The sequence below is a fragment of the Sorex fumeus genome, unplaced genomic scaffold (genome assembly GCF_029834395.1).
Source record: "Sorex fumeus unplaced genomic scaffold, SorFum_2.1 ptg000014l, whole genome shotgun sequence".
Taxonomy (NCBI): domain Eukaryota; kingdom Metazoa; phylum Chordata; class Mammalia; order Eulipotyphla; family Soricidae; genus Sorex; species Sorex fumeus.
Window position 1 is genome coordinate 9372375 of NW_026606071.1, and position 22226 is coordinate 9394600.

General features: G+C 36.4%; 1 protein-coding gene across 1 annotated transcript in view; it reads right to left on the bottom strand.

Annotated features, from left to right (window-relative positions):
• TMEFF2 (transmembrane protein with EGF like and two follistatin like domains 2) overlaps positions 1–22226 on the bottom strand; it is a 289942-nt gene that overhangs the window by 107747 nt on the left and 159969 nt on the right. The window contains exon 5 of the mRNA XM_056111636.1: positions 14263–14359. Within this exon, the coding sequence (XP_055967611.1) occupies positions 14263–14359 (97 nt within the window). The remainder of the gene's footprint in view (positions 1–14262; positions 14360–22226) is intronic.

The window sequence follows — 22226 nt, forward strand, 5'->3', positions numbered from 1 at the left end:
TAAAAAAAAGATGAAAGAGAAATAATTTTTCAACCAATTGTTTACAATAATGAAAAACATAATATGTCCCCTTTGAAAGTAAACGTTACACAAGAATGTCAGTGGTAACCATGCATTGATCAATGCATGATTTCTTATTATTTGTTTATTGCCCAAAGAAAGACTATTCAACATTTGTTGCAATGCAAGCAGTTTCACAGTATTTTATTTTTCGCATCACTAAATTTTCTAGAAAAAGAAAAAGCATATTTAGTTAAAATCAAAACGCATGCTTCAATTAAACAGTCATTTTGTACCAAAGTTTCTTTAGCCAGTCATCTGTTCTCGGGCACTCAATTTTTTTCCCAGATTTTTGCTATTGTGAACAATGCAGCAATGAACATACAAGTGCAGATGTCATTTCGACTGTACTTTTTTGTCTCTCCAGGATATATTGCCAGGAGTGGTATTGCTGGGTCAAATGGGAGCTCAATTTCTAATTTTTTGAGAATCGTCCATACTGTTTTCCAAAAGGGCTGAACTAGTTGGCATTCCCACCAGCAGTGAAGCAGAGTCCCTTCCTCCCCATATCTGTGCCAGCACTGGTTGCTTTTGTTCTTTTGGATGTGGGCCAGTCTCTGTGGTGTTGAGATGATATCTAATTGTTGTTTTGATCTGCATCTCCCTGATGATAAGTGATGCAGAGAAGTCATGAAATTTGAATACAAGTGGTTCTATATGGAAAGTATCATGCTAAGTGAAATGAGTCAGAAAGAGAGGGACAGACATAGAAAGACTGCATTTATTTGGGGAATATAAAGTAACAGAATGGGACACAAACACCCAAAATACTTGAGATAAATACCAGGAGGTCTGCTCCATGGCTTGGAAGCCAGCAGCACATGCTGGGGGAAAAGGCAACTCAGATAGAGAAGGGAACACCAAGTAAAGGGCATTAGAGGATTGCTCGAGAAGCGAGATGTGTGCTGAAAGCAGACTATAGACTGAACACTATGACCACTCAATACCTCTATTGCAAACCACAACACCATAAAGGAAAGAGAGAGCAAAAGGGAATACCCTGCCATAGAAGTGGGGCAGGATGAGGTGGGAGTGCTACTTGGATCATTGGTGGTGGAGAATGGGCACTGGTGGAGGGATGGGTACTCAATCATTGTATAACTGAAACCCAAGCGTGAAAGTTTGTAAGTCTAAAACTTACCTTATGGTGTTTCACTAACCTTTACCAAGAAACACCTAGAAATGATAGACTTATATAGTAAAGTTGCAGGCGATAGAATCAATACCCAAAACTCCTTGGCTTTCCTATATGCAAATAGTGAGAGAGAAGAAAATGACATGAAGAAAACAATCCTGTTCACAATTGTACGCCAGAAAATAAACTACCTAGGAAATAGCTTAACTAAGGAAATAAAGGACCTGTACAAAGAAAACTGCAAAACGCTGCATCAGGAAATAAAAGAGGACGCGAGAAAATGGAAAGATATCTCTTGTTCATGGATCAGGAGAATTAACATTGTCAAAATGGCAATACTTCCCAAAGTACTGTACAAATTCAATGCAATCCTTATTACGATACCCATGACATTCTTCAAAGAAATGGAGCAAACATTCCTGAAATTTATATGGAACAATAAGCCCCCACGAATAGCTAAAGCAATTCTTGGGGAAAAGAAAATGGGAGGAATCAACCTCCCTAACTTCAAACTCTACAACTAAGCAGTAATAATTAAAACAGCATGGTACTGGAACAAAGGCAGAGCTGCAGACCTATGGACCAGGGTTGAATATACTGACATCTCCCCTCAAACATATGATCATCTAATCTTTGATAAAGGAGCAAGAAATGTGAAGAGTAGTAAGGAAAGTCTGGCAAAAATGGATGGCTACAAGCAAAAAATGGGCTCAGATCTCTGCCTAACACCATGTACAAAAGTAAGATCAAAATGGATTAAAGACCTCAACATCAGACTGGAATCAATAAGATACATTGAAGACAAAGTTGGCAAAAACCTTCATGACATTGAAGCTAATGGTATCTTCAAAGATGTCATGCCACTGGTTAAGCAAGTGAAAACAGAAATAGACAAATGGGACTATCTTAAACTAAGAAGATTCTGCACCTCAAAAGAAACAGTGACTAAAATACAAAGATAGTCTACAAAATGGGAAAGGATATTTGCCGAATATACATCTGACAGGGGTTGATATCAAGGATATACAAAGTACTGGTTGAACTTCACAAGAAGAAAACATCCAACCCCATCAAAAAATTGGGCAAGGAAATGAACAGAAACTTTTGCAAAGAAGAAATCCGAATGGCAAAAAGGCACATGAGAAAATGCTCTACATCATTAATCATCAGGGACATGCAGATCAAAACAACAATGAGATATCATTTCACACCACAGAGACTGACCCACATCCAAAAGAACAAAAGCAACCTGCGTTGGTGCAGATGTGGTGAGAACGGGATCCTCCTTCACTGCTGGTGGGAATGCCGACTGGTTCAACCCTTTCGGAAAACAGTAAGGACGATTCTCAAAATACTAGAAATTGAGCTCCCACTTGACCCAGCAATATCCCTCCTGGGAATATATCCCAGAGAGGCAAAAAAGTATAGTCGAATTGAATGTGCACTTGTTTGTTCATTGCAGCACTCTTTATAATAGCCAGAATCTGGAAAAAATCTGAGTGCCTGAGAACAGATGACTGGATAAAGAAGCTTTGGTACATCTACACAATGTAGTACTATGTAGCTGTTAGAAAAAATGAAGTAATGAAATTTACATACAAGTGGCACTACATGGAAAATATCATGCTAAGTGAAATGAGCCAGAAAGAGAGGGACAGACAGAAAGATTGCATTCATCTGGGGAACATAAAGTAACAAAATAGGAGACTAACACCCAAGAATAGCTGTGATAAATACCAGGAGGTTTACTCCATGGCTTGGAGGCCAGCCGCACACTCTAGGGATAAAGGCAGCTCAGATAGAGAAGGAAGCACCAAATCAAGGGTGCTGGGAAGATCTGCCCAGGATGGGAGATCCCTGCTGAAAGTAGTCTATGGACCTAACATGATTGCCACCCAATGCCTCTTTAGCAAACCACAGCACCCAAAAGGAGAGAGAGAGAACAAAAGGGAGTGCCCTGCCACAGAGGCAGGGTGGGATGCGGGGATGGGGGCGGTGGGAGGGATACTGGGATTGGTGGGGGTGGAGAATGGGCACCGGTGGAGGGATGGGTACTTGATCATTGTATAACTGAAACCCAAGCACAAAAATTTGTAAGTCTACAACTGTACCTCATGGTGTTTCACTAATAAAAATAAATAAAAATAAAAATAAAAAATAAAAAAGTCATTTCATTCTATTATAATTAGTTGATGTTACATATTTAAAGTCCTATATATTTATGTATATATCTTCGTTTGTTACAAAATAAATCACTAATTCTTGCTATTATGAATCATACTTAAAATTTTAATTTTCCAGGTGATAGAGAAGGGAGCACCAGATAAAGGCTGTTGGGAGGATTCTCCCAGGATGGGAGATGCATGTTGAAAGTAGACTATAGACCGAGCATGACTGCCACTCAATGCCTCTTTTACAAACTACAGCACCTAAAAGGAGGGAGAGAACAAAAGGAAATGCCTTGTCACAGAGGCAGGGTGGGATAGGGATGATGGGGGGTGGGAGGGATACTGGATCAGTGGTGGTGGAGAATGGGCACTGGTGGAGGGATGGGTACTCGATCATTGTATAAATGAAACCCAAGCACAAAAATTTGTAAGTCTACAACTGTACCTCAGGGTGTTTCCCTAATAAAAATTTAAAAAAATGTTCTTTCCCTCCACTTATTTTACATTTCTTCCATATATATATAAACTATCTTAATATCTACAGATATAGTTAGTACCTAGCATGACTTTTATAACCTTGAATAAGATACGCTAGCACAAAGCTCTTCTTTTTTTTTCCAGAAAGTTCATTTTAAGATGAGCTCAGAGAACAGTGTAAACTATGTTTCAAAAACTTTAAAAAGTCTGCTCTATTAAAAATGCTGCAATAAATACTCTTTACAAGATCATCCATCCCAAAGCATTGTACTTATTTCTTAATGTTTCATTCAAACTTAATGATAAAGGGATAAATAAAACCACATCAGATAAAAAAAATAACAACTCTTTTTTTGCATAGGGGGTGAGGAGTCTAGAAAAATCAAACATTTGTTTTCATTAATTATTTTTTATTTTACTTTATAAATATTTAGATGTACAGTATTGATTTTTCAGTTAAGTGTAGCATGTAATTTTGCAATTTGTTCAATCCCTTATTAGATATTACATATTCCACTTGTTGGGGGATGTGTTTAGATCAGACTGATGTGGGCTGCTCAGGATGTCTTACTGATTTGTTGTTTAGATGAACCAACACATACAATATATTACTATTTGGAAGTAAATCACTGAAGACCAACAACAGTTTCTGCTCAATTTAAAACACCTTTGGGAGGACAGATACTCAGTAAATAACGCTTATACTTCAGCAAGCAATTTTTATGAATGCTCTGGATACAGACAATAGAAATGCTTTCAGTACCCATACTCCTTAGTCTCTTGAAGTTAATCAAGAAAAATGTCTTATACAGACTTATAGAGGGTTTTAGTTTTAGTAAAATGTTATCCTGTAAGTGTTAGAACAGTATCCATATGTCTTGTGGAACAAAAATGTCTGAATGAAGAATTAGAAGCTGGGCACATAAATTATGTTGGAATAAAAATATAATACTTGCAAGCTTGTTCAGAATTAATAATATTTTCCAAACTCAGTTTCAATGTTAAATAAAAATTTTAAGAGAATGGCTTTGGTGATATATGAAATGCAATTAGATTCTAATAACACACACACAATCACAACAAACAGAAAAAAGTCTATTGGGAAGAAAAAAAATCTCTAGATTATAATGGGATAGAATAGTAGGTAAAATTTAATCTAATTAATTAATTTTTATCAAAGTTTATTTATTGTTTATTTTCTCACTGAACTCACATCCATTTTATACGCAGAAACTCCTGGTTCTGCGCTTAGAAAGTACTTCTAGTGGTACTCAGGAATCATATGGGATACTGGATTTGAACCAGGATCAGCTGCATGCAAGGGGATCATCCTATCTTCTATACTATCTCTCTAGCCCCTGGGATAAACTTTTTTAAAAATTTATTGAATCACTATGGGAAAAGTTACAAAACTTTCAGGTTTAAGTCTCGGTCATGCAACTATCAAACACATTTCCCTTCACCAATACTTATTTTTCACCACCAAGAACCCTGATAATCCCCCCCTCCCAACCCTCCCAATGCCTGTGAGGCAGATGAATTCTAGTTAACACTCTACCTACATTGATTAGATTCATTGGTTCTACAAAAGATGCACCATTATTATTTAGAGTTTACACCCCCAAATCAGACATGGTGAAAAGGTATTGTTAAATAATTTGTTTTCTACAGCTGGTTACAAGAATCAAATGATGTCAATTTTGGATTTCTGGTATTTTACTTATTAAGCCTGGAAGTATTTCTGCTGAGAGTCATATAATTATGAGATTGGTTTCTGTGGCTCTGAAGCCATGGCTGTGCCAGAGAGCTGCTCGTGGGGGCAACTCCTGACCTCGGTAGGGCGTGAAGGAGGAGCCGGGAACGTGCCCCCTTCCCGTGAGGTATCAGTTGCCCCGTCACGACTGGCTCATACCTGGCTTTCCATAAAGCTGAGAAGTGGCTGCCATCTTTTTTTCCAGAGGGTAAAATGTGGAAGGGAGCAACACCCTTTCCCCTCTGGGCAGGCATATTGGCGTGGATTAACGCATAGTCCATTCACCTTTCTGCCACAAGCTGCCGGGCTCTGCATTAAGTCCTTGTGCTTTGGAGCCATGGCTGTGCTGGTGAGCCGCTCGTGGGGGGCAACTCCTGACCTCTGGGATGAACTTTTAATAAAGACATTATGCTTAAAGTTTTAACTATTTTGGGTTCAAATTTTATTGATTCTTCCATTCTGCATAATATTATATTTCATGGTATACACATAATATATCTATGCCATATCTATAAAACTGTATATTTTACATAAGCATATAATGCAATAATATTACAAAACAAATGCTTTACATGCCTATATATATGTAAATACTCCTAAATACTCTTTCCGAAATTCTTTAAATTCTCTTTGGCAAATGTGGTCAATTTTTTAAATTCCTAAAAAAATTCCCTTTCAATGTAATTATAAAAATCAAACTTATATAGACAAACTAGCAATTGACATCATATTTTTAAAACTAAAAAGCAGGGTATTGTCACTAGGATAAGAATTAATATTTCTTAGCATATGAGCCATATTTATTTGATGTTTAATTTGGTGATTCTCCATCTCTTTACCTATTTCATAACTTTCTATAGCAAAAATATACATTTGTAATAAACACTCCGTTGCTATATTTCATCACCTATTCCCAAGACACCAGAAAATGAAGCTAAGTTTCCTACTTATTGAGAAAATGGTTTACTGAGTGTCCTTTCTCTTCTGGACTCCCTCTGCCCTTTTTTTCCCCTTTTTGGGTTACACCCGGTGTTGCACAGGGGTTACTCCTGGCTCATGCGCTCAGGAATTGCTCCTGGTGGTGCTCAGGGGACCATATGGGAGGAATGGAATCGAATTCAGGTTGGCCGAGTGCAAGGCAAACGCCCTACCTGATGTGCTATCACTCCAGCCCCACCCTCTGCCTTTTTATGTCATTCTTTAATAAATATTGCTGTCTGTGTCACATCAGTATCAACGAAAGGGTGATCTTTTTAATGGTTAGTTTCTAAAAGTGATATTGTGTGCCTTTTCTGAATAAAGAGAACTTAAGCCTAATAAGTTAGTAGCAAATTGCATGTGCATTTTTTTGGTTTATGTCCTTTATTTAACATTTGATTTTTTTATATAAATTAGGAGTTACATGATTTTTGCTGCTTAGGATAGAAAAAACACACATACACAAAACAAGGGTTTTAACATACAAAGCTATACAGTTCAGCTTTGAGTTCTTGCTGAGGCCCGGTGATGCACCTGGCTACAACTCCCTGGCAGAGCCTGCGGGGGCTATATACCAGGACAAATCAGCTGGAATCACTTGGAACCATAAAGTTCTAGTGATATTACTGTGGGAATTGATACTGGTTCATGAAAAGCATATGTTCACTTTGTCAAGGTAACAGCCATTGTTTGCATAGTGTAGGAGAAGAAGCAATATAAGCGAGGAAGTATTTCAACTCTAGGCATTTAGGAACTGAACACTGTCACTGTCCTCCCATTGTTCATCAATTTATTCGAGTGGGCCCAGTAACACCTCCATTTTTGAGACTTATTGTTACTGTGTTTGGCATACTGAATACGTCACGGGTAGCTTGCCAGGCTCTCCCAGAGGGGCAGAGGAATCAAACCCGGCTCAGCTGGGCTGGCTGCACGCAAGGCAAACACTCTACCGCTGTGCTATTGTTCCAGCCCTAGGAACTGAAAATTGAAAAAAAAATTCTGTATTTCTTTTTCATTTTTGGGGGGCCACATCTGGTGGTACTGAGGGGCTTACTCCTGAATTGTGCTCAGGAATCAGTCCTGATAGGCTCAAGGGACCATATGGGGTGCCTGGTAACAAATCTGGGTGGGCTGTATGCAAGGCAAATTCCCTACCCAGTGTATTATTGCTCCAATCCCTTTACTTATTTTTGTTATAAAGTCATATATATGTTCAACAAAAGCATTACATTTTCTAGGCCAAATCAATTTTCAGTCTGTGTAGGTGTATGTTCTTCCCAGGAGTAAACTCATGTTATAAACTGGTACTAATTATAGTTAAGTGGCCCTATATACAGTTCTGAGATAAGCAAGCAAAAGAAGCCAGAGGGCAATCTAAAGAAGTCTGAAATTATTCTTAGGTCACCAAGATTTTATGACTAATCCACATACTTTAGGTAAAATATATAGAATCTTAACTAATCTTTTTACTTCATCTAAAACAATTGGGAAATTTCAAACTGCTATATGATTGCTTTGTTTAATGACTATTCTGTCAGCCTGCAGTAGTTTTTTAAAAAATCATTTTTTAATAAATTTTCCTCAGAGGTGTCTTAATCTTTTCTATCAAACACATAACCCAAATGTACTAAAGTCAGCAGGACCTAATGCCTAATTTGCTTCTATGTATGGTGAAATCTAGTGCCAAGGATCATCCACGGCCATTGCCTTACTTTAAATATTCATGATTCTCCACAGTCTAAATGCATTAAAGGTGGGAATGATGCCAGCAACACAGTCTTCCTAGTGACAAAGAACCTTCTCAGATCAAAGGAGCAAGATGTTAAAGACTTCAAACTAAACTGTCTTTGTAAGACATACTCAAACGGAATGCCAAATCCCACACCCTGTTTCAGTTATGAAACATCAATGAAGTTAAAAAAAAGAAAGGATGTTCATTCACTCCCTTCTGAACTTATTTTACTACATCTATTTTGCTTTTCTTCCTCTCATCATTGCCACCAGAAGGGTGCTTCAGGAAAAACTGGAAAACAGTCACATTTTCGAAGACACAATGGAAATCTTCTGAAAAATTAATAGTATCAATATTTAAGCAAATGAAATTTAGCTAATGGGGCTGAGTAGCTTGCAGAAAATAATACAAAAGCAAAGAGAAAATGGGAATATGAGCTACAAATCATTATGCATGAAGCATACATAATAACAAATTCCTATATATCATTTGTCACCCAGTCATGTATGCTCTTAAACCTGTGTTCCTTCCTTGATCTATTCTGACATACTAGAAACATTAGTGCACTGCCAACTTTATACCCAGGCATTCCTATGATCAGATGCAGCTATCAATTTGATTTTTTCTTATATTAAATCAAGTATCAACCCCTGGGCTCTGAACTACTTTTGACTGACAGGAACAACAGAAAGTTCTAGGCTAATTACTTCTTAGGAGTAGTTCTCAGTGCAAAGAATTATTACTGACCTACTTTGGACTTGGCTGAAATAATTTATCAGGTAAGATAATTAAGGGAATATAAAGTTGTTTCTAAAACCAACCAACTACCAGAAATATTTGTTGAAATCATAAGTTTGTATTCCCAGTGCTATTAGATAGGGTATTATTACTTTGAAATGAGTCGATTTTATTAAGTTTGATTTATTTATAAGCCATTCTTTTCTTTATAAATTGTATTTTGCAAGATGTATTTGAGTCTCTTTGATGTACAGATGTATTATTTTTGACTTTTTAAAGTCGGTATATAAAGAAAAACAATCTTTTAAGTCCTTCTCTTAGTTCCTTTTCTATGGGTAGAAACACACATTCCATTTATACAGGAGTTGCAATTGTTTGAAATTCTTTCTAAATAAAGGGATAACTTGGTAGAAGACTGAATGCATTTGTGGGGTGTACTGAAATCCTTGTGGATCTTTAATTCTCTCTTTTGCAAGCTAAAGTCTTTCCCATACTTCACTAAGTATCAAAAACTAAAGAATTTTTTGGTGGTCCTTCTTTCCTGTGAGAAAATCTATATTCAAATGCCTACAGTCTGGGTGCTCCTCATAAGAAGGAAAGAATGACAAGAGAAAAATCTTAAAATGAAATCATAGAATAAAAAGCATATACTTATATGAATTTATAAACTATACACTTTCTCAAAATTAAGACCGTAAGATTATTATTAGTATCATGATTGATCAATATCATCTCCTTTTTACCTAGATTATTTTTGTTTTTGGGTCACACCTGGTTGTGATCTGAACTCCTGGCTCTGCTCAGGGGGACCATGTGTGATGCCAGAGATCAAATCCAGGTTGGTTTAGGCAAGTGCTTTACTGCTATACTATTACAATGGCCCCCAAACAGTTTTTGAAATAGTATCAGTTGACAGTGTACTTAAAAAATTCTAAGAGCAATTTTACAAAAGTATCAGCATTGATTAATATTTGTGGTGAGATAAAAATACTAACTTGTTATGCCAATTTAAAGAAAGATTAGGAATTAATTTTTCACCTTATTTCAATATAGCAGGTATAACAAGATTCTGACTTGAACTTATTTACATGTTTTTCTTACATCATAATTCAGAGTTAAGTATATTTCTAGGCATAAAATTTCAGTTTCGTTGATGTCAGAGGAAACAAAAACATAAAACAAAACGGAGTGGAACTCTTTGTTGTCATAAAGCACACATGGTGTTTTATGCTTGCAAAAAATCTTGACTGTGTTTTCATCTAAAATCAGTAGCACATCAAAGATCCCATGATTCACTTGACTTGGATTAGAGTCTGATCACTCCCTAATTGCTTCCTTTCTTACTTTTATAGCCTCTTCATTCTATGCCTCTTTAATTTCATTTATTGCTTCATCCTTGTGTCCTTCAGCTGTTTCTTCATGACCACAACTAAATACAGTATGTTAACAGACATAGGTATCTATGTAAATGAAAATCAATGTGTTTATCATTTCTGCACCACTTCTTTTTTTTTTTTAATTTTTTTTTGTTTCTTTCTTTTTTTTTTTTAAACAGTTGTAGATTTACAATTTTTTGTGCTTGGGTTTCGATTATACAATGATCAGATACCCATCCCTCCACCAGTGCCCATTTTCCACCACCATGGATAATATCCCTCCCAACCCCATCCCCCCATCCCCCTCTGTCTCTGTGGCAGGGCAATCCCCTGTGTTCTCTCTCTCCTTTTGGGTGTTGTGGTTTGCAAAAGAGGCATTGAGTGGCAAACATGTTCGGTCCATAGTCTACTTTTGACATGCATCTCCCCTCCTGGGAGGATCCTCCAAACACCCTTTATTTGTCTGCACCACTTCTTATTGCTTACATTGGGTGTTTTAAGTACAGTTTATTTAAATGCTACCAACATTTCATTCTTGTCTGGAAGTATAATGATCTTCTTGGCTCCATGCCCCCTGCATCCCTCTAACATTCACAGCTATGGCCACTTAGCCCCATCTGGAGGTTCGGCCTTTTTCCATGTTTTGGAACTAATCTTATTTTTGGAAGAGTGGGGGAGAGTAAAATGCCCTACCCAAAGGAAAACTTATTCAGCACCCAGAGATTATTGTTGCTACTTTCATTCTGACCTAGTAATTTATCTCTGGGATTTAGGTTCCTGTCTCAGTCCTTTCTAACTAAGGCTATTTGGCTTTCCATATAAGTTGTTATAGGTGGATATCTTTCCTAGTATCAGTCCCCAGTTAATTTTCCTCATAATATCCAATACTATGATGGGTGAAATTCTATTTTACCCTTATCCTTTGCAGCTGAATTCATTTTCCTGATTTCTAGCTTTCATGGCTGAACCCTATAACCTATAGGAGTCTCTCTAATTCCATTAATAAAGTTCATATTTCATTTTGTCACCTGCTGTCCTAGACCTGAACTGTTGCTGTAATCCCGGAATGACACTGCTTGAACAGTTTCCCACTGTTTGCTCTTATCACCAGCTCCAATCTTGCACCTCATGAAACACTAAGTTCCAGTGTTCTAGCTGCCTGGAATCTGGTCAACTCGTTACTTCATCTTGTTACTTTTCTTTCTTCTTTTTTTTTTTTTATGGAATCACTGTGAGATACAGATACAAAGTTTTCATTTTGAGTTTCAGTCAATCATCGAACACCCATTCCTCCACCAGTGCACATACTCTACCACAATATCCCAAGTATACCCCCTGCTACTCTTTACAACCCTCCCTCTGCCTCTATGGTAGGTAGACAATTTCCCCCACACTCTCTCTCTACTTTTGGGTATTACAGTTTTCAATATAGATACTGAGAGTCTATCACATTTGTTTCTTTATCTAATTTCAGCATACATCTCCCATCCTGAACGATCCCTCTAACCATCATTGTTTTAGTAATCCCTTCTCTATCCCAGCTGTCTTCTCCCCCAGCTCATGAGACAAGCTTCCAACTATAGAGCAATATTCCTGGCCCTTGTGTCTACTGTCCTTGGGTATTAGTCTCATGTTATTTTATATTTCACAAATGAGTGCAGTCATTCTATGCCAGTCCCTCTCTTTCTGACTCATTTCACTTAGCATGATACTTTGCATGACCATCCCCTTATATGAAAATTTCATAACTTCATCTTTCCTAACAGCTCCGTAGTATTCCATTTTGTAGATGTACCAAAGTTTCTTTAACCAGTTGTCTGTACTCAGGCACACAGCCCTAATTATTAGGGAGATGCAAATCAAAACAACAATGTGATATCATCTTACTTTTCTTTATAGGAAAGAAATACTATATTTATTGCATCTATGTTTAAACAGTTATGTTTAGACTAGGAGATAAATTGTACCTCATATCTTCTTCTTGGTCCTGTCATATAAATACTTCAAAACAGTTTCCTCGGTGAAAAGTGAAATGATAGTAAAATCTACCTTGCGGATTATTTTGAAGATGGGGTTGGGGAGGGAATGCACATTATTGACCAAGCCCAGAATTACCAACCAGGCTTTTTAGTACTGGTATTAATGTTTTTTTTGGGGGGGGGGTCACACCTGCAATGCTCAGCGCTTACTCCTGGCTCCGCACTCAGAAATTACCCCTGGTAGTGGTCAGAGGACCTTATGGGATGCTGGGAATCGAACTTGTGTCGGTCGCTTGCAAGGCAAATGCCCTACCCATTGTGTTATCGATCTAGCTCCTAAGAGTTGGCTTTAATATATCATTTCTTAAATCCTTGAAAAGTGGAACTATGCCACTTAAGAGTGATCATTAAATATAATGAAACCCAGAAAAACAAAAATTAGGAATCTGGTGACATATTCTAAATAGATTGAGTGACTTTAAGATGATCAACAACTTTAAAAATAAAATTCAGCTACAGATGCAGTCTTCTGCAAGTATTGAAAATGCAATATTTTAAGGATATATTTTTATCAGTATTTCATTAAGCAATACAATTCTGCAGGAGAAAGAAGGATTTGAATCAGTCATTTATTTTAAAGAGATATCTTTATAGCCATTTTCAGAAGTTTTAGAAAATAAAATATTGCTTTCAAATTCTATTTTATTAAATTTTGGGTGAAAGTAAAGTACTGGTGTGTGTGAAAAACTCCTAAGGTAATTATAACAATCAACCATCTTCGAAAGGTATAATTTAATCTATTGGTAAGATGCCCAGGATGTTCTTGAGGAAATAATGCTTATTTACATTGAAAGGGTCAACATTACATTGAGTCTCTCTGAATTAAGTTATAGCTGGTCGTTTATGGAAATGTTTTATATCTATGGAAACTCTACTGAAGTCTCCTTTTGTTAATGAGAAGTTATTTCAGAGAGAAGAGCAGGTCAAGAGCAGTGTTTACCTATAATAAATTATTTACTCTAAAAACTCCAATTTGCTCATTTGGAATCCTCAACTTAATTGTATTCAAAACAGTTTTTCAACCCTGCCCACCAGTCCACAAAGTTACCACCAACAAAATTACAGCTGTAGTTTTAAACAAATTAAGTTCTATATAAAATCATAGTGGCCAAAATTTGCTGTCTTTTAGATCAGTATTTTTCAGCCCGTTGTCATGGAGCTTTCTGTGGGTCACCAGAATATTCCCAGGGGGTCACAGGTAAAATTCATGGAAATGTGAGTTCGAGGGATAAAAGTAGGCTACTAATTGGTAGGACAGGAGGATTTAAGAAGAAAACAAGTTTGGAAGTGGGCCACAGTTATGTAAATATTGATAAATAGATGATAGGCTATTCCATAATTAAAAGTTAAAAGGACCAGCTATTTAGTTGAAAGGAGGTAAAAGTAAAGAGAAAGAAGAGAAAAAGACAAACTTAACTATTACAACACAAAAATATTCTTTTGAACTTTGGGTCCCTCTCTTGGGTATGAGTACCTTGAGAATTCATCTGGAGATCAATTAAATGATGAATAGCACTAATTATTTTCTTAGCATATTTTTATAGATTTTTTTTTGTAGTGACTGGGTGAAAGAAGATAACCCTAGAGAACTTTAAGGATCATTCTTGTGCCTCTAACTTTCTCACTCAGGTACTCATGTACAAACTCACATGACATGTGTGCACCTACCCAGATGAGCCATTTTAGAAAGCAGAGTCACATTTTAGTTGATTGTTTTTTAATCATGTTTCTAGAGAAAGAGTTAAATAAAAAAATAAATAAATAATGACTGAGTATTTTACTTAAAAGAATATAAATCTATGGTACCAGACATCCTCGGCATCTTCATCGCATTCTGCACCAAACTGGCAAATATCACAGGTGGATGTCTCCTTTTGACTTGTTTCTCCTGAACCTTCATGAACTGTATGAAAGAAAGAATTTTTTTAATTTAGGTAAGTGCATAATGTTAAGATTTTCTGTATCAAAGCTGCTATTTTTTCAATCGACTTGCTTGTTTTTTTTTTGGCGGAGGGTGGTCTTCATAAAAGTATCATATTTAACACTGCTCCTATCCTCAAACTTAAGAAAAGCCCTAGCAATAAAATAAACTTTTAAAAATAATTTTTATTAATCACTGTGAGGTACAGTTACAGACTTACAAACTTTCATGCTTGCGTTTCAATCATACAATGATTGAGTCCCAGCCGTCCACCATTGCCCATTTTCAACCCCAATGGTCCCATATCCCTCCCACCACCCCATCCCGTCCTCCCCACCCAACCCTGCCTCTGTGACAGGGAATTCCCTTTTACTCTCTCTCATCTTTTGGGTGTTGTGGTTTGCAATAGAGGTATTAAGTGGCCATCAAGTTCAGTTGATAGTCTACTTTCAGCACATATCTCCCATCCCTACCGGGCCCTCCTAGCACTCTTTACTTGGTGGTCCCTTTTCTATCTGAGCTGCCTTTACCCCAGCATGTGAGGCTGGCTTCTAAGATGTGGACTAATTCTCCTGATACTTATCTCTACTATTCTTGGGTATTAGTCATCCATTCTAAGAACAGATACTTTTGATTGAATATTTTTTCTTAAGAATGAACAAGAGCGTTTACTGGATTTATCCAGTTTGCTTGACTAATAAATAGGTCACATGAAATATTTAAAAGGATTTAGATTGTTGTTTGCCTAAAAGAAAGATATAGTATCTACTTTAAAAAATATTAAATTCATGGGGGCTGGAGCCAGAGCACAGCTGGTAGGGCATTTGCCTTGAATGCAGCCAACATGGCTGACATGGGTTCGATTTCCAGCATCCCCTATGGTCCCCTGTGTACCGTCAGGAGTGGTTCCTGAGTGCATGAACCAGAAGTAACCCCTGACCATCGCTGGGTGTGACCCATAAAAGCAAAAAAAAAAAATTACATTTATCAGTATTACTCCTAAATTACAGTATTTTTTTTTATACAAATAAACTTTTACTTGAAAAAAAACTAGGATTTTGCTTCATCTTAATGGTAGAGCATTTTTTTTTAACATGCAAGAGTCCTAGGTTTAATTACTAGCACACACTAAACCATTTAAATGGGCAGCATTGACTTATTAGAATTGCCTTCTTATTTTTTCCTTATTAGATATTAAGTTCTTCAAAGAAGAAATATTTTAACCTTAAACTTTTATAAAATAACTGTCAATTTACATACATTCTAATTTTTTGACTCTTACAGAAATATTGCAGATAATACTACCATAGTGACTTATCTTGTGGTATGAACATATAAACATCTAACAGTATGTGATCAATAAGATATGTGCCAATGATGATGAATACTACAATTTTTCTCTCCTTTAGACTGAAAGTATAAAAAGCAGAATATTAAATTCCAGAATATTAAATTCTACAGTCCAATTATGTAATTAATCTTTTAAAATCAGGGAGATGTAGAATAAATCAAGGTATACTTTCTAGTATTTCTAGAGTTCAAGGAATAAAAATCTGTATAATAATTTTAACATGGTATATTAATACTTGCCCAATTAAAAAGTAGAAAGTTGAAGGTAGAAGGCAACCAATCATAAGGGGATATATGTATATGTATATCTATATCCATATATATACACATATATATACATATATATATACACACACACACACACACACGAACAAGGCTTAACCTTTAACACATTAGTAATCTCTTAAAGAAAGGCTTAATGGGTCCTGGGTAAATTACAACAATTTTCACACACTTTCTTGTAAGGAAATTTTATGGATCATTTTTAGCAGATTATTCATAACAAGTAATACAAAATAAATTATTTCAGTTATGCTTTGAGGGTAGGGTTTGAGGTTCAGGGTGAAAATATTCAAAATATGTTGGTGGAGAGGTGTAATGGTGGTGGAATTGGTGTTCGAATATTAAACGTAAGAAATTATTATGAAAATTATAAAAATAAATAAAATTTATAAAATAGTAGAAAGGTGAAGGCACCAGCAACTGATTTTAGACCAAATATTGGAATAACTGAACTACCTCAGTAACCTTATTTCGTAGGCATATAATATGCTTTAAAAATAGATGTTTAAATCATGTTTCCATTTAAAATTTATGCTTCTATTCAAGTTTATATATTTTTATAGAAAAGAATATAAGCAATGAATTATGGTATTGGCTCCCAGTTTTATCAAGCCTAATAAGATAATATTTTTATCAGATACAATTTACTTGGGAGGGGGATGTAGCTCAGTGGTAGAGCACATCTTGCATGTGTAAGGCTGTAGGTTCAATCTGACACCACAGAATAGAAAAACAAAAACAAAACAAAACAAAAACCACATCAACTCCCTCCTTCTATCTCCCGATCCAGGAATGGAGACTTTTTTCTGCTGAGGGTTATTTGGATATTTACAACATCATTCTCAATACAGACAGACAGGGTACAGGTAGCTCAACAGAAGCTCATGTGTCTATCCCATGAAGTACCAAAGTCAGATAATATGTCTTCCAGGACTTTATATGGCCTGTGTGCCTTATATCCTCATCCTTGCCACAGACCTTAGAATAAGAATAATAATTAAACACACACACAGTTCATTAGCATTTACCCTGAACCTAACAAACCCAACTTTTCTTATTTTACTATATTTTCTCGTAATTTCATCTTTGAAAAAATAGAGGTTTTTATCCCTGATTAAATCTCCTGCAATATGGTTAAGTGATTTTAAAAAATGTACTCCCTTCTACTCCCAACTCCCCTGAAAGTGACATGAATCCATGTCTAAGAGAGCTCTCTGTTTTATCGTTCTTTCAGGAAAGGTTGAAAGATTTATTTAAGACAACATATTATTCTTCCTCTGCTTAATTATTTGTATTTACATTAAAAAGTGCTCTGAGATAGACAAATGGGACTATCTTAAACTAAGAAGCTTCCGCACCTCAAAAGAAACAGTGACCAAAATACAAAGACAGCCTACAGAATGGGAAAGGATATTCACCAACTACACATCTGATAAGGGGTTAATTTCAAGGATATACAAAGTACTGGTTGAACTCCACAAGAAGAAAACATCCAACCCCATCGAAAAATGGGGCAAGGAAATGAACAGAAACTTTCGCAAAGAAGAAATCGGAATGGCAAAAAGGCACATGAGAAAATGCTCTACATCACTAATCATCAGAGAGATGCAGATCAAAACAACAATGAGATATCATTTCACACCACAGAGACTGACCCACATCCACAAGAACAAAAGCAACTGGTGCTGGCGCGGATGTGGTGAGAAAGGGACCCTCCTTCACTGCTGGTGGGAATGCCGGCTAGTCCAACCCTTTTGGAAAACCGTATGGACGATTCTCAAAAAATTAGAATTTGATCTGCCATTTGACCCAGCTATAGCACTCCTGGGAATATATCCCAGAGAGGCAAAAAGGTATAGTCGAAGTGACATCTGCAATTGTTTGTTCATTGCAGCACTCTTTACAATAGCCAGAATCTGGAAAATACCTGAGAGCCCGAGAACAGATGACTGGTTAAAGAAACTTTGGTACATTTACACAATGGAGTACTATGTAGCTGTTAGAAAAGATGAAGTTATGAAATTTACATACAAGTGGTACTACATGAAAGTATCATGTTAAGCGAAATGAGTCAGAAAGAGCGGGATAGACACAGAAAGATTGCATTCATCTGGGGAACATAAAGCAACAAAACGGGAGACTAACACCCAGGAATGGCTGAGATTAGTACCAGGAATTTTGCTCCATGACTTGAAGGCCAGCCACATGTGCTAGGTGAAAAGGAAGCTCAGATAGAGAAGAGAGTACCAAATAAAGGGTGTTGTGAGACACTCCCAGGGTGGGAGAAGCATGTTAAAAGTAGTCTATAGACCAAACATGACTGCCACTCAAGGCCTCTCTTGCAAAACACAGTACCCAAAAAAAGAGAGAGAGAACAAGGGGGAATGCCCTGCCACAGAGGCAGGGTGGAACAGGGGGCATGGGGGGTGGGAGGGATGCTGGGACCTGTGGTGTTGGAGGATGGGCACTGGTGGAGGGATGGGTACTTGATCATTGTATAACTGAAACCCAAGCACAAAAATTTATAAGTCTACAACTCTACCTCATGGTGTTTCACTAATAAAAAATAAAAATTAAAAATAATGCTCTGAACTGAACAGACCAACTTGAATTGCAAAAGCATTTATTGATGACATTGTTATAAATTTGGATGTCTTAAAACAAAAGGTGCACGTATTTAGAAAGATGGAATTTTAGACTGATGAAACACACAGCACTTATTATCCACTCTATTACTTTAATACAGGCAAGACCATTAGGATGGACCACAGGGATAAGAAGGAAGCTGGGGCTGCACCCCAAGGGAGACTGAACAGCTGAGGTCGGTCTCTTTATTACTTTCTTATTATTAATGCAACACAGAAGCTGCTAATGGAATAGAGTCTTTTAGTGTTAGCAAGATTAGCAACTTCCAGACTAAAACTTCTCATCACTCAGGAAACCTGCTAACTCAACGGTAAGATCGTTAATGAACACTTATAGTCACTTTGGGGCAGCCCCATTTTTCCCCCCAGTAGCGATCCTTGGTATGGGATCTACTGGAAGTAATCCATGGGATGAACTATGCTAATGCAGCACAGCTAATAGTACTATTTCTACTGGAGTCACATAACATTTCTATAAAAGGGTAGTTATGGGTTGAATTGTGATGTGCATAAATTCTCTATTGCAGAAAAGAAACAGTGGGAGCAGCAGGAACTAATACCTACATGAGTAAATAAGACAGAAGCAGCAGGGACAAAACCTACCTCAGAAAATGATCTGGGAGTATAATGACTTTGTATGAAATCATAGACAGTAGAAAATAAAGTTAAATCTTACCATGAGTTTTGCACAATGAATGAATGAAAAAAAATAAGTACAGAGCTTTTATTTTACCTTGCAGAATAATGGCTCTTAAACAGGGTCTGGCTTAGAATTTCTGATAAATTTACAAAAAATAATTCACTAATTCATTATTTTTAATATCAACACTCTGCTACATCTTTGGAGATTCTGAATTTGTAGTATTATCATTAAAATACGTTGTAGAAGTGTTTTTAAGAATAAAAATACTTTTATATTTTATTTATTTAATTTTTTAGAGGCAAGATAGTTTTGATTAAAACTTATTCAGTAAGATGTGAGGGGAGAGACAGAGAGAAGTTTATGTTCAAGAAAAAAATACAGGTTTCTCCAGAGTGGAAATAGGCAAGCAAAGAAACATAGACAAGCAAGTGAGATGAATGTTCAAGGGAGAAAATAAGCTTGAAGAACAAGTCTAAGAGTGCTTTTAGATTCTGAAAGAAAAAGTCCATCTCTAAGGAAAAGTGTCTGTCATAAACAACACTGTGAAATATCATATTATTTAATACATCCTTCTCACACCATGCCCAGCACAGGGCACCTGACATACTCAAGTGCATAGGAAATTCTGGAAGGTTTTTCTAAAAATGCAGATACCGAATATAATAATAGATATGAAATATGGCCTGATATTCTGCATTTCTTACAATCCTCCCAAATACTGACCTTGCTGGTCCACAGACCAGAATTTTAAGTAGCAATTTTTAAAAAATATTAAAAATATTATTAAATATTATTTACAATGAAAATATTTAAAAATTTTAAAAATATTTTAAGTATCATAATAGCATTATATTTAAAACCATAATTCACAATTTATTAGTGGATAGAGAAATTCAGTTAGTGGGTCACTACTAACATTTATGTAAGCAAGAAACATGATAACAAATAGGAAATATAGTAAAGTCTATCTGGAGATAAAAAAACCCCTTAATTTTAGAAAGTAGCTTTAGTTATACATATAGGCATCCACATAAAGTTATGTTATACATTTAATTTCTCACTAAAGGTCACAGTTGAAAAAAACTTGCAAATGACTTATTTAGCACACAGTAGTTGCTCAGGAGATGTGCGCTGAATTGGATTGTTTCTTCTGTTCTTTCTACATGATCAGAAATGGGAAGGATCGCTGCTTGATTATTCATCCACTAATTATAGAAGAATAAAATTCATCTATCATAAAGCATTATTTTTAACTTTGCATTTGCATTTTAAGTCTTTTATTTTTGAGTTATGACATGAATTTCCCTTTATTATGTAGAAAAAGTTTCAGCAAGTGATTGAGGAAGGGGACTGAGGGATACAGGATGCAGAGCACCTCATTGTACCTAAAATAAAGTCTTACAGTTAAAACTCATTCAATAAGCCTTTTAGGAAGATTCTTTATTTGAGCACTAGAAACTGACATCCAACTGCCTCTCTCAATTCTCTTCACCCAATTGCAGCGTTTCTCAATCAGGAGCCATGTGGCCTGGCCCACAGGATATTCCAAGCGTGCCACAGGTAAAAACTGTAGAAATCTGGGGCCATGACATGAGACAAGGGGTTAGTCAGTACTATGCGGAGACCAAAGGAATGAAACAAGGGCAGAAGGGGACCATGAGGGGAAAAGTTCAAGAAATACTAACTTCATGGATTCACTTAGAGAGTAATAAAGATCCTTTACCACCATATTCTGCTAACACAAATTTTCACACTGGATATAACTGTTTGGCCCAGTTTTCTTCTTAATTTACTGTAATGCCTTAGGCATCTTAACCTCGATTTTACATTTTTTCCCCAGAAAGTATAGTGATACATAATGTTCAAATTCATAGATGTTCAATGTCAGTTTTTGTTCTTAAGAATTGCTTTAAAATTTACAGTCAGTCTCCTATTTTATCACTTTATAGGAGACAAACACCTAAGAATGGCCGAGATTAGTACCAGGAATTTTACTCCATGGCTTGGAGGCCAGCCACACATGCTAGGGGAAAAGGGAGCTCAGATAGAGAAGGGAGCACCAAATAAAGGGTGTTGGGAGGATCCTCCCAGGATGGGAGATGCATGCTGAAAGTAGACTATAGACCGAATATGATTGCCACTCAATTCCTCTTTTGCAAACCACAATGCCCAAAAGGAGAGAGAAGAAAAGGAAATGCCCTGCCACAGAAGCAGGGGGGTACGGGGGGATGGGGGGTGGGAGGGATACTGGGATCCGTGGTGGTGGGAAATGGACACTGGTGGAGGGATGGGTAGTTAATCATTGTATAATTGAAACCCAAGCACAAAAATTTGTACAGTCTACAACTGTACCTCATGATGTCTCACTAATAAAAATTTTTAAAAAACAAAATTTTCGGTCAGCTAAATGCTCAGTTTTAATTTTTTAAATTTATTTTGTTCAGGGTTTACTCCTAGCTGAGCTCAGGGAGTCAACCTTGGGTGTTTCTGGCACACGCAAGACAAATGCCTTACATATAGTACTATCTCCCTGGCCCCAAATGCTCCTGTCTTAAAAGTGTATCTTTCCATAATATTTGAAGCATTGTATATCAAAGCCTATAACTGTACCTCATGGTGTTTCACTAATAAAAAAAAGAAAACCAATTAAAACACACACACACACACACAAAAAAAACAGAGAACAACTCTACGAACCCAGAATGATCACTTATGCCCTACCCTACCATTTCCCCTCTATCTTTATATTTAGGTATATTCGTGATATGATTTCTGTCAATACAGATAAGTATTATCATAGAATGTAACATATTAGACACATACCATATATAAAAAATTCACTTTTTTCTTTCAGTATCATATTTTTTAGGTTAAGTCATGTGAGTGTAGTTTACTTGTAGTTTACTTCTCTATTTTATGTAGCATTCTC